Source organism: Olea europaea, unplaced genomic scaffold (genome assembly GCF_002742605.1).
Source record: "Olea europaea var. sylvestris unplaced genomic scaffold, O_europaea_v1 scaffold3120, whole genome shotgun sequence".
In the NCBI taxonomy this organism is placed as follows: Eukaryota; Viridiplantae; Streptophyta; class Magnoliopsida; order Lamiales; family Oleaceae; genus Olea; species Olea europaea.
Genome location: NW_019249965.1, coordinates 46027 through 60259, shown reverse-complemented (window position 1 = coordinate 60259; position 14233 = coordinate 46027). Strand labels below are relative to the sequence as shown.

Sequence of the window (14233 nt, the reverse complement as noted above, 5' to 3'; positions counted from 1 at the left end):
AGCAAGTTCTATCTGTGAGAGAGAAATTCAAAAATAACGATTGAAATAATGAAATAACGATAAAAAAAATTAATTTTAATTGATTTAAAATCTCCACCAAACACCCAATTATTATTGGTTGGTGGATCAAGGTGACATTTCTTTAGGGTCACACCCCAGTGCACAAGTAGAATAATTCAAAAAATATTAAGAAAACTTAAATTTTGGACTTATTCGGTAGTGATTATGAGAATTATTTTTTGATCATTAGGGAGAAAAGTGGAGACCATATGTGAGTGAAGAAATAAAAAATAATGGCTACAATGAAATAACAGTTAAAAATCAATTTTTTGGGGTGAAAAAATACTACCAAACGGGGGCTTAAGCACTTTTTTCCATTGACAGTTGATAAAATGTGACTTAAGTGTCATGTACATGAGGTTGTAGAATCATTCTAAAAATGTTATGAAAAATGAGTCACTGTTTGACCTCCATTAAAACTCTTCAATTTATTTTAATTTTTTCTCTTCTATTTTCAATCATAGAATTTTTGATAAAGTATTAGTACACACAATTACAATCATTCATTTTTCAAAAAAAAATACTATTCTCCGTTATAAATTCGCCGAATGGGACGCGCACTTATTTTTAAAAAAATAATTACTTTCTCCCAACTCTCAACCCCCTTATAAATACCACCGAAATCCCATCAATTGTCACTCACAACCACACGACAAAGGACTTTCCTCCTCCGTCTAATTCTTGCAACATCAGTATCAAATCCAAACAACAGAGGAGAATGAAGACTTTTTTTAATCACTTTTTTGCTCATTTTTGCTCTTCTGCTCAGCAACTCATTTACTGAACCCACCGTGGCCGCATACTGTAAGTATTATTTTTAATCTTAATAAACTTTCAAGTCTGAAAATTACTCGTGTTTGGCCATGCTTAGAAACTACTTTTAGATCATTTTTCACCAAACAGGGGCAAAATCTTAAGTTTGGTTTTTGTGTAGTTCACTGTTCACACGAGTTTTTGTTTAATTGTAAAATTTTATTTTGACACATGGTTGGATAAATTAAAGTAAAATAAAGTTATGTCTTTGTAGATTACTGTGGACAGAAATGCAAGGAAAGGTGCGCGAAGGCGGGCGTGGTGGACCGGTGCCTCAAGTACTGTGGAATATGCTGTCAAATATGCAAGTGCGTTCCTTCTGGGACTTATGGGAACAAGCACCAGTGCCCTTGCTACAGGGACATGAGAAACTCCAAGGGCAAGCCCAAATGCCCTTGAATATCTACTTATTTACTTACCAGCCATGAAATTAAAATTTGTACAACCTTTAGTTTAGATTAAGGTTTGATTGTACTAAGACTGAGTTTGGAATTTCTAAATAAGAGGACCGTCAGTTTGGTTCCTCTGTATTCCCAGCAGTGTGTGGATCCACATTTTCATTGAGGGTGACCTTTGTCTTGGAACAATGTATGTCTACGTATCATCTTTAATCTCCTTTTAATTTAATGATCAAATTCAAATAATTTTAGTCTCTGATTATTTTTTCTATATATTTCTGATTATTTGTTCTATATATTTATTTTCAATTACACATTCACATAATAAAATATTTTATTAAAAAATTAATTTTTTATTTTTTAAATGAACATTCTTCAAAACTTCTCTATTCAAAATAATGTTTTTTCAAGAAATGGGAAATCAGATGGAGCGTGGTAGGGATTTTGATAATTGATTTTTTGATTGTTAGAGATAAAGTGGATTTTATTTGTGAGAGAGAATTCAAAAATAATGATTGAAACAGTAAAATAATGATTAAAAAATTGATTTTAAGTGACTTAAAATCAGTACAAAACAAGCACGGAAGCTTAATAGCAAGTGTTATAAGATTCGTAATGACTAATTTACTCAAACACGTTTCTATTATTATTATATTATAACGTTAGTACTGTTAAGTACAAAATATTCATTTTAACGCTAAATAATTGAAAGCGAGCCGAAAAAATTAAAGAAATGGAGCAGATAATTTTTATCCATTAATTGGTTTGGATATTAACGTACTTTAAACGTTACTATGAGCATCTAATAAAATAGATATGACTATAGACATTAAAATCAAAATCAAGAACGGTTGAGTACAGTATGTGAAAAAATCACTCGCATTCACTCACTCTGTCCCATAAAAATAGTATGTGATCGACTCAATAATCTCCTTTTGTTGGGCCAGATGAATAAAAGCAGAAAAATTGGCTGGCCGGATCATTACAATCTCAAACACATGGCCCAATCCATACACAAAATTAGGTTTTCGTAGTTATCAGTGTTTTTATTATGAGTTTACTAAGACCAAATTAGGCCCTTGTTTGGTGACCTCCAAATCAAATATATATATATATATAACAGTGTTATACTTACATATAGGGGTGGGCGCGGGTCGGTTCGGTTAGGTTCTAAAGAGAACCGAACCGAACCGAACCAAACTTTTCGAATATCTAGTAAATGGAACCGTCGGGTCCAAATATAATTATGGAATCGTTCGGGTTCGGTTCCGTTCGGTTCAATTCGGTTCAATTCCGTTTGGTTCTGTACTGTAATTAAAATTTTTAATATTTATAACAACATTATATAAATACAACTAATGATACATTCAACGGTTTTGGAATGTCAGAGACTAGTAAATTACCTTGTTCAAATGATTGTTACGATCAAAGTTTCGGTCGGCAGATGTCACAGTTTCGATCGGAAGTCACAGTGTTGGTCGACGATTGTATAGGTTTTGGAATATTAGCGAGGTTGTGAGAGTGAGTGCGAAAGTCGAGACAACGTTATGCACTTTAGTGTAGGTATTTAGGGTTATTTAGTATATTTGATCTTGTTTGGCTAAGAAATGAAACAATAAAATGGGTAATGGGTCAAAAATTAAAAAATTAGAAATGAAACAAATTATTGAGTCAAAAATTTGGATTTAGGAATCGTTAATTTGTTAATTTGTTTAGAAAAAATTAAAATTAAAATATTTTGATTTACTCAATATAAAAAAAAATTAAAAAGATTCAGTTCTTATTCGGTTCTTCGGTTCTTGGTTTAGAATCGAGAATCGAACCGTACCCGTCGGTTCTCAATTTAGATACCCGTTCGGGTATTTAATTTGACAAGAACCGTCGGGTTCGATTCGGGTTAGATTCGGTAGGTTCGGTTCGGGAGATTTGCCTAACCCTACTTACAGAGAATTTTATACAGATATTTTACAAAATATACACAATGGTGGGGTCCACACCCATAAAAATATTCACATGGGGCCCACCCCCATGTGACTGCCCTGTACAACATCTGTGAAATTATTCCATGTACACAAGGCATTTTCCACACTCACAATATATATGTGTGTGTGTGAGTGATTGAAAATAAGTATAAGAAATAAATTAAATTAAAGTAAAGTGAATCAAACATGGACTACTTACTTGTCCCGTGAAATGTGCAAATAAAAAAAAAAAGATTTGATCAATCATAACTAATTTATAAACGATAGTCAAACAAGTTGCAACTCATGTTCGACCTTTTCCTCAAGTTACTATAATCGGATTTGCTTCTTAATGAAATGCGACTTCTAAGTTGTCAGTATCCCGAATTTTGGTGGTTTTCATTTTTCTTGAGATATATCTTTTGATAAGATCATTCGCTAGAAAATATACTTTTGTAGAATTTTTTCCGTTCGAAATTAAGGTACTAGACGTTGTAACTATGTAATTCCAAAAGTTTAGGGGCACAAAGATTTAACTATACGGTATAATTAATTAGTAAGTTTTTAATTTATTTTCTTATTTCAACAATGTTGATTGTCAATAATTCCTTCCCAACATGACGTGTTTAAAATTTAATTAGAAAAGCTTATTTCTAATATATTTTGGAAAAAAAAAAAAATCCTAACTAAAACCTTCTATAGTTATTTTTATATTTTCTTAAATCCAAACATTACTTTTCCCTAAACCCTAGACCTGAATAAAACTCTTGAACCAAATTGAATCGAATCGAACGATTCTTCTTAAGTTAAATACCCAAACGAGTATCTGAATCCGAAAATCGACAGACTCATTTCAATTCTCTGTTCTAGATCAAACCGAAAAATCAAATAAGAACCGAATCTTTCTAATTTTATTAAATTAATTTATTTTAAATAAGTAAAATTATTTTATCACTTTTTGGTTCACGTTGAGGTACTAGCAAAGGAACCGCATCTTATTTGTTAATATCATTTATGCACCTGTTGTCATCAAATGTTTGATATATCTCTTCGTTGTTATCCCGTCTGACCTTAAAATAGCAGGAGGCAGGATAGCATCCATTGTATAGTTGAATGAGCAAGTACCATATATTCAATTGGACAAATAGCACTATTGTACTTCACGCCATCATCTCTCTCTCTCTCTGTTTGGCTTTTATTGGTTCTTTTTGCTGTTTTTCTGAGGGAATGCCATTTGTTTTTGCCAATCATTAAGTGCTGATTCTGTATGGTTTAATAGTTTAAGTTTAATCTAAATCATTTATCTTCTTTCCTACAATGTGGTTATTCTCCGCAATACAGGTGTGGGATGCCCGACAGCGTTCTTGCTGCAACACTTTTAATGCTCATGAAGAATACATTTCAGATATGACGTTTGCCTCTGATTCCATGAAGTTACTAGGAACGAGGTAATAATGGCTTATCTCCCTTTCTCGAATTTGAATGTTGTAAAATGTATTTAGAGTTTAGCTAGAACGGTTGTGCCTTCAATATTTCAAAATGATTTTTGGTATTCTCTAGGGAGCATTGACATAGGCACTCTTGACTCACAATTTTCTGAGAAAATACAGACACGACACTGCCCCGATGCACGAATTAAATAATATGTTATTTATTTTATTTTTTACATTGTAAAGTGATTTTTTCAATTCTAACAATGTATTAAATAACGTGTCTCAACTGTACAAAGTCAAAAAATATTTGGATACGCCACCTGGCGTTGAACTCCAAATTGCCAACACGCGGAGGGTGTTGGTGCATCCTAGGTTATTCTTCCATTTGTTGGTCTTAGATTGCATGGACTTGAAGGTGCAATTTTTGGTACTGGGTAGTTTTTCTCATGCTGGACAATCTCTCTATTCAATTTTCACTTGCATAGTTAATGCTTTTTCATGTGACGCCGTGATGTTGTGGTCTCTTGTAAATGTTGCCATGGTTAAGTATATTAACTAATGTATTCTAATTTGTCTCATTTGCTTCAGCGGTGATGGGACTCTATCTGTTTGCAATCTAAGAAGTAACAAGGTAATTCTTTTTTTTGCTTCAGCATTTGATGTTTTTGAATTCCTGTAGTATTTACTCTCCATTCCTTTCACCAATTTATGTTTCTTTCAGCCTTCAACTTATTTCAGTTCATAACTAAGTCTCTGTGGTATCATGTTTTTACAGGTTCAAACTCGATCAGTGTTTTCTGAGGATGAGCTTCTTTCTGTGGTGGTTATGAAGGTTAAATTTACCAATTGTATTCGGAAGATAACTCATTAAAATGACATGTATTCTTGGGGATTTTTCAAGGATTGCAGGTAGGGATGTCAACTAGCCGAGTCGAGTTGGCTTGAGCTTTTCTAAGGCAGGCTTTTTTTGGCTCGAACCGGGCCGAGCAAAAGCTCGGTCGGAAAATAAGGCTCGAGCCAAGCTGGGCAGAGCTCGGTTTTTGGGAACTTTTTTTTCTCTATATTCGTCTTGCTGCCTGTTTGGCAGCTTGTTATAACTGCCTGTTGGCAGCAAATCTGGTGCCAACAGGCAGCAAAGCTGTCCGTTAAGGCAACAGGCAGCTAAAATAGCTGTCAAACAGGCAGTAGATTTTTCCTCTTTTTTTTGTTAAATACGGCCAGCCCGGCTTGAGCCAATTCTAAAAAATGAGGCTCGCTCGGTGCCTCCGAGCCTCAAGATGAGCTATGAGCGGATTGAGTCGACGAGCCCGATTGCCATCCCTAATTGCAGGTATCCTTTTTTCTTAATTGAAATTTAACCAACCATGCAGCAAGTTGTGAATTTCTCCTTTGGGGTGGGGAATATAATGGTAGTGGTTGATTGGATTTTTGATGACCTATATGTCTTGTAAATTTTTAGTGATCGCTTCATTGATCTCTCTCCTAACTCTGTTGATGCCTTGCTGAAGGTAAGTAATTTTTCATTATAACTTCGTAATTATTTTTCAGCATTATCAGAATGTTAACCTTTTTAATCCTAGAAATTATCTTTTCTTCTATTCCTGATATTGGGCTTAAGCTTGATGAAGATAGAGTAATAACTGGATCCGAGATGGAATAATCAGGTGAAATGTTTCTCTTCAGCGTGGGACTAGTTTCTCCAGTTAATTTACGAATTCATCTGTAGATTGAATTATATTTTCCTTGTGCTCTGTTTAGCTTGGTAGGCATATTGCCAAACAGAATAATCCAGCCAATTGCAGAGCATTCTGAATATCCCGTGGAATGTCTTGGTATGACTTTCTTCTAACCTGTTAATCCAGTCAATTGCAGACCATTCTGAATATCCCGTGGAATGTCTTGGTATGACTTTCTTCTAACCTGTTCGGAGAGAGAGAACTAGGCGTTTTTTTTTTTTTTTTTTTTTTTTTTTTTTTTTTTTTTTGGGAGCATGAACAAAACCAGTTCGTTTCCTCAATTCACCCATTTGTATGTTACAGTAAGTTAGAATCAAGTAAATTTTTAATTTTTGGATGTCATGTTGTATCTTTAACTTGAGGTGTAAATTGATGTTGCAGCTTTTTCTCATGATAGAAAGTTCCTTGGCAGCATATCTCATGATCAGACATTAAAGGTGCATGCATCTCTCTCTCTATCGAACTTTTGTAGCGGATTCAATAGTCAGACATGCCTTCAACATGGTTTTCTCCATCTTCTATCAATGTAGCTATGGGATCTGGAGGATTTAGTTCAAGGTTCAGTACAGAATCATTCTGCTGTGGCAGACAGTGATAGCGATAGCGATGAGATGGATGTTGATGATGGTATTCAAAAATCTTCAAAAGGTATATCAGAATACGATGGTTTGGAATATCATTCTTGTTTTAATATTATGCATAACAGTGTCAATTCTTGACTTACCTTCAGTCGCATTACATAAGCTAGGGGATTAGGTTCTGTAAATCAGAGAGTAATAAACATCGATAACGTTATTTACAATAGAAAGGACATAACAAAACTTGAATTTTTCAAGGGCTAGTTTAATTTTATATGTGTTCGCTATCTTTGCAGGGACAAAAACGAAAAATGCCAGCAAAGGGAAAAATTTTAGCAATTCGGAAAATTTCTTTGCAGATCTATAGTAATGCAGTTGGATCATCTACACAACTCCGTTCCGAGGGTGACTTTTCTATAGAAGGTGATCAATGCACTGATTTTATGTTTGAATTTGGTTCTCTGTGGTGAGAATAGGGCCGGGCCAGACTGCAGCAAGTAATACCTATTTTTTTATTTTTATTTTTTTCCGAATCTGGAGGGAAGGAGAACAAATTTACATAAACCTTTATTGATTTGTTTAGGAGATTGGCACGTACTGTGTATATTATCGATATTTTGTAGAACGTTTTGTATTATGAAAGGGATCATTTCCCCAAGGTCCAAGATGCACAAGATCTATAAATTTATCCACTGTAAGGCATCATTGCAATTTCTCATTTTGAGTCTTTGTCCGTGTCAACAAACAATTCGAAATAGCCCCGACTTTCTTAGAACATGTCCAAGTCAAATAGCAATGGTTCGAAGTACTTTTTACGCTATTTTGGATGCTCAAGGATTCAGTCATATGGATTTGTAAAATGTGGGATTTCCAATTCTAACAGGTAAGGGAGGGACGAATAGTCAATTCAAAGTGAGTAAACATAATTTCATACTCGATTCAAAGTATGATTGACATGTCATGTTCGCATTATTGGGATGTCTATGAAATTTAAAACCTGAAAATCCAATTCTGAAATCGAAATCACCACTGGATTTTAAGACAGAAATTTTCACTGGAATTGAAATTAAAATCTGAAATTGCATCTGACACGGATTTTAAATTTACGATTGAGCTCATAGCTTGTCGAGTTTGTTGTATCCTAATTTTTTGGTCTACCCTTTTGATTATTGATTCAACATCTGATTAAAAAGATATAATTTGGTAACATTTCATCTCTGTAACAAGTTTAGTGATAAACAAAATGACCCATTGTGTCCATGAAGGAGAAGAACCTTAGATTAGCTTTTCTAGAAATTTCTAATTTTACAATTTCAACATTTTCTAATGACTGCCATATTTTAAATTTTTGATACATGACCACATACTATATAACAACGTTGTTGTCGTCGTCTTTTTCTTTTTCTTTCTTTTAAAAAAAAAAAAATAATTAAACACATTTGGAATAGTAATACTGAGAAAATGGGTTTTCATATAAGACAATTGTTGAGACATTTGGTTTTTCAATTACCAACATGATTGTGAAATTAAGATAATAAGTGAGTGAAATTTCAGGCCCCGTTTGATTAACATTTTTATCAAAATACATTTTTCTCTCTTCTTTTTAACCGCACATTTCTCATTAAAATAATATTACACGTAAATAAAAGATTTTTCCTTATTTTTCATCCACAAATTTTCCATAAATCTACCATTCTAAAATTCATTTTTCCATACACCCTCTCAGATTTTTCTAGTGGCAGTGGCAATAAATACTAGAAAAATTAAGGGTTTGATATATTTGAAACTTTAATAAATTAATCGTGACCCTTCAAACTACTAGGATAGCCAGAGGGACGGGGACGATGGCGAGGACATAGTACCTGGTGATAAAAACTGGATTCAAGACGACAACATAAAACTATCGATTGAGTTCTCAGTCAGCACAACATATTCCCTGTTAAGTTTGCCAATGCTTTTGGTCATGAAACCAACCAAATTCTGGCATAACTCTGAAAAAAAATTAGGAAAATTCTGTGTTCCTTGATAGAAGAATTCCAGATACTCACATGGGGCACTCCCCTTGTGAGTAAAATAATCCAAAAAATAACCCACTCACCCAATGCTGTATGTATTCTGTAAAAAGTCTGTAACGTGAAGAGCAGCCCAAAAACCAAAAATGATCCACAGATAACAAAACAACAAAATGCATTTTAATTAGCAATATGCTAATACATGTCTACACAATTACCGTCCTATAGAAGCCTAAATCAGAATAATATCCTCACATCCTTTTCTCCTAAACATAACAATAGTAGTCTACAACGACAGTTAAGGCATGTTTGGTACATCAAATTCAACGGAATTAGAGACCTAACCCGTTTAATTTAACTCACTACACACTCTTAATCAATTATTAAAGATAAACAAACAAAATACGATACATCTTACGCTTCATCCACGGTTTTTGTTTCCTCTGGTACGTGCTAACACACGTTTTCCATGAGGATGACTGTTCAAGAACGGGTAATGGTGATTAATGAAGTTAACCATTTCAGCGCGAATAGCTCCCTGCACGATAAAAGTCGATTTAACCAAGCAATTAATCATATATCATAAGCAATAATTTCAATTCAATCAAGAAAAATAATGAAATCAAACCTTAGAGACCTCCAAAGCAGACTGAGCAACATAGTTCCCAAAAGGATTCTGAATAACCATTAACCATTGTGGATCACTCGATAACTCTTGTACTATGCGTGACGCCTCTTCATCTGGGGACTCCTTTAGACATTTTTCCACCACGTTACTCCCATACTTGCTCATCGATAGTTGAGTAAAGTTTCCCGAAAGTCGATTCAGTATATCTTTTGTCACTCGAGGAATCCTAAGTCCTAGTACATACTGCACAACATAATTCCTGGAACACGAAACTTGAATGTAAATATAGTACATAATTTTTATTTTCCCATTTTTGAGAAGTAATGCTATTCGTAAGCGCTTATTATGACAATCGCTACACGTGATATACACATGACAAGTAGTCGCTTATTATGATAATCACTATGTGGGGTGACTGTATTGCAAATAGCATTATTCATTTTTGAGACTACAAAAAAAGCATACATACCCATAGGGATGTACAGATAAATCTGATGCATTTATGATTATTTCTTGTAAAAGTCGATCCCGGGACTCTCCTCGAGCATGTGCTACGCATTGTTGTATAACACAACAACCACTTTTGTCGGTTGCTATCTCGGCGCAATTATCCGCTACCGCATTCAGTATATGCTAAGAAATACGATAAAATTGTCACAAGACATTTATTCAAAAATTGAAAAAATAAAAAATAAATACATTGCGAAGAGAAGCAAGTATACCTTATTATCTTCGGCGGAAAAAAATTTCAAGACGTGCTGAATAACATGATGTCCGCTCAAGCTTTTTGTCAATGGAACAGTAATCCGCGCTATACAAGATATAGCTGTAGACTTCTGTTCTCCGGTTTTAAGATGCTCCAGTAATTTCTGCATGGCCCTAGTTCTGCCAAATAACAATAACAATAACAATAAAAATAAATAAATAAAGCAAATAAACAGACATTTATTTTTTAAAAGCAAAGCAAAATTTACCAACATACCCATATATGTTAACACAAATGGCCATATGAGTCCTTTCATCTTGCATAACCAATATGAGTAACTCATCCATTTGTTCTTGACTGCAGACCTCGAACAACTTCTGAATCAAACAACTTCCGAATTGATTTATCATCAACTCAGAAACATGATCCTTCACTTCAGAGAAAATCATTTGGATATGATCCTGTTTTCCCTCTTCGATAATCATTTGCAAGAACCTGCATCCTTGTTGTTCCTTTGCCGCAGATAATATGTTACCCCTCAAATCCTCCAACGACGAGAAGCTTGGCCGGAGTCGAGATGTTAAGAGGGAACTATAGTTATTAGTTTCAATTGATCCATTGGTGTCAAGCCTCTGCCCATTTCTGTTCGAACTCGTCTGGCTTCCGTATTCAGAGGGCAGAAGTGATCCAATTCGACGAGGCCGTGTTGGATACCTAATTGATTCTCCAGTGAAACTTCGATCATAGTTGGAAAGTGCAATTGAATTCAAACCAAATTGTGAAGCAATTTCATTTATGCCATCGTCGAAACTTGAATAATTTCTGGGCTGCGTGTAGAGGTCCATATTCTGTCCTCTGGCAGCAGATTGAATTCTCATTCTCTGTAGAAGATCTCCGTAAGATAACTGTGATTGTGAATACGCACCCATTCCAAGAGTTAAATTGTTCGGAACAATCCGACCACGGCTACCGCCGCCACCAACAGCAGTACCGCGGCCGTAAGATGATGGTAGCGTGAAGATGGATGGATTAGTTGACATAGTGAGGCGACTGAATTGGGACTCGAGTGGAAAATCGTAGAACGGGTCCACATTACTAGGGTTCACATTTCGGCCATTAGTATTCATCATTCCAAGAGTTTGACGGCCATCAACAGGATTGTAAGTACTAATTTCCTGTGGCGGAACCTGAAGTGGGTTGTTTCCTGGCAGTGAGGGCAGCCCGTAAATTTGGCCGGCGGCGGCAGAGTTCACCTGGTCACCGCCAGTGTTCATCATTGCAAGACTTTGACGACTGTCAACACCAGGATAGTAAGTGTTATTTTCTAGCTGCGAAACCTGAAAAGAGAGGTTTTCCGGCAATGAAGGGAGCCTATAAATGTTTCCGCCACCTCCGCCGGCGTTCACGTTCACTTGGCCATTCGTATTCCTCATAGCAAGATTTTGACTGCCATCAAATCCAACGTGGTAAGAATTGCTTTCCGTCTGCGGAAACTCAAAAGGGTTGTTTTCCGGCAGTGATGACAGTCCATTAGTCCAATCTCCGTTCGGCAAGAACACTCCGTTATCGTGCAGCTGGTTATTTTCCGTCATCTCCAAGTTTCTCGAATCCGGTGCTGAAATTCTCGATTTATTGTTATTCACTGATGACCGCTCACAATCTTCACCCATAAAAAGGTAACTGATTCAAGAAACCAAACGGGTTTTTCTCATTCAATTCAAGAATGGTAAAGAAACTTATTAGGGTTTTAAAGTGGGGTTTTAAATAGAGATTCCATTAGAATGGAATTCCTTAGTTGCTGTTACAAACAAGAAGTTTTCTCTCACTATATCACTTTAGAGACGAGAATTTGAGAGAGTGATTAATTAGTTAGAGAGAGAAGATTGGTCTTTGGAAGAATTAAGGAAATTTAAAGATATACACAAGATCTTCTATGATCATCTCGTGCATGGAAACCGAATATTTCAAGATTTCTTTTATCACAGAAATTCAATTGCACACAACCACGCCAGGTTTAAATTAGGCCAAATTTCAATTTTGGGCCTCGAATTTTCGCATAATTTTTATTTTGATACTAGATGGTAGCTATTTTAGTATTGTACAGTACCAACAAATTTGTTTAGTATTATTTAATAGTAGATATATGTTTTGTTTCCATCTTTTTTGAGATTATTGTCATATACGGCCCAAATTTCTAATTAATTGCTATGGGGGCAAACTCTTTAAAATTTGTTAAAGCACCATCTTAGTATGGCATAGAGTGAGATTCTAACGATGGATACCTAAGCATTCGAGGAGACATAGTAATCAAAGAAAGGCTTCATAGAGTTAAAAATAAGCATAGATTCTGAGATTATTTTAATGGGCAACATTTTGAGTCCGCTCAAATCTCAATTATTTGGCAAATCAAGCAGTTATTTAACACTACTAGAAAAGGAGGCAATAGAAATGGAATTTTACAAACGGATAATTTTCGTTGCTATTATCGACGAAATTACAACAAATTAACAATGGATTACTATTTTTTTATTATTAAAAATTAAATACTAAATTAACGACAGAATTACTAACGGAAGATTTTTGTTGATAAAATTTTGTTACTAATCAGTCGGTAAAAATTTAAAAATAATAAATATAAATTAAATAATTTAGTGACAAAATTTCTCAATGGATGAGTTTGCTGAAAAAAATACTAAAAATGGTAAAATAAATTACAAACGGAAAAAAATTGTTAGTAAACATTGAAATTAAATTTTTAAAAACATTATATAGTCACGAACTAAAAATTCCATCGAAAAATTCAAAAAGTTTCAATTCCCATCTAAAATTTGACTTGCCTCTAAAATTTTAATTTCCCTCCATCCAATTGCCACTCAAATATTTCATTTCCTCCATTATCCAAAAGATTTCCTCTCTTGCACACTTGTATGCTTGATGTATCAGCTTCACAGTCCACCATTATTTTCTTCTTTTGATGGAGTTTAATGCTTTAATTACTTTTCACCATTCAAAATTTTAGGCGATTCATAAATCTAGAAACTACGGCGGTTTGAAATGTGTCGAGAGAATTGAAGATGCTGTACTGGCGAAGCAAATGGAATCTTTGCAAACTATCCTGCTCTCTACGAACAAGACTTTGTAATTATTTTTGTCCTCTTTAGGGAGCACAATTTCTATGCCCATTAAAAATGATATAGTAGGATCAAATATATTATTTTAATGTTATCATTTCTCTATGTTTGTCTTTCTAGGAATTGTAATGAATATAACTGTTCACGAAATTATTTCTTTCGATTTAAAGTTACCACAAGTGTACGGTTCGTTAACAATTAATAACGTGGATTAAATGAGTCCGAATATCGTCACACAGAGATTGATTAGTTCAATTTTACCTATCGTCACCTTAACCGAAACTAAATTATTAAAGTGAATGTGAACCTAATTAAAACCCTAATTTTGGAAAGAAAACCCTAATTATGCGATTTTTATGGTTGAATTAAATTAAATATGCAAAACAATATTTTTAACACTCTAAAATGAAATCAAATGTTGAAAACGTACGTTTGTTGTAATCAATAGAAATTAAACACACTAGGATCACGATTTCCCATGCAATTATCACTTTAAAACCCTAATTTCACAATGTGACAACATACTTCAATTGTGACGAATCAATGTTCCTAAATCTATCCAATACTCTTTCTCGAGATGTATCGAACCTATTTGTACATACCACCAGCCTATATTTCTATGACAAGTGTATATGTAAAAATGCATGCGGTTTTATGGATATTTAAAGATTCACGTAGGGCATAGCGTTATATTTCTATTCCCTATTGGACTCTATGATGATTTATATTATGTCAAATCTATTTCAATTCTCTCGAATGTAAGAATAAATCACCCAA

General features: G+C 34.4%; 2 protein-coding genes and 1 long non-coding RNA gene across 3 annotated transcripts; 2 read left to right on the top strand and 1 right to left on the bottom strand.

Annotated features, from left to right (window-relative positions):
- Window positions 1–678: 678 nt before the first annotated feature.
- On the top strand, window positions 679–1460 carry LOC111385315. The gene is made up of 2 exons (XR_002701051.1): window positions 679–864; window positions 1088–1460. It is a non-coding gene; the product is annotated as an uncharacterized LOC111385315 (long non-coding RNA).
- Window positions 1461–4184: 2724 nt separating this feature from the next.
- Window positions 4185–7634, top strand: LOC111385316 (WD repeat-containing protein 55-like). The gene is made up of 8 exons (XM_023009694.1): window positions 4185–4680; window positions 5441–5574; window positions 6125–6173; window positions 6298–6329; window positions 6424–6497; window positions 6783–6838; window positions 6932–7049; window positions 7276–7634. Exons 2-8 carry the CDS (start codon window positions 5543–5545, stop codon window positions 7344–7346), a joined length of 432 nt encoding a protein of 143 aa, XP_022865462.1. The 5' UTR covers window positions 4185–4680; window positions 5441–5542; the 3' UTR covers window positions 7347–7634.
- Window positions 7635–9149: 1515 nt separating this feature from the next.
- LOC111385317 (pumilio homolog 12-like) lies at window positions 9150–12027 on the bottom strand. The gene is made up of 5 exons (XM_023009695.1): window positions 10602–12027; window positions 10342–10504; window positions 10089–10252; window positions 9620–9878; window positions 9150–9529 (listed from the first exon to the last, which is right to left on the bottom strand). Exons 1-5 carry the CDS (start codon window positions 11993–11995, stop codon window positions 9413–9415), a joined length of 2097 nt encoding a protein of 698 aa, XP_022865463.1. The 5' UTR covers window positions 11996–12027; the 3' UTR covers window positions 9150–9412.
- Window positions 12028–14233: the final 2206 nt, after the last annotated feature.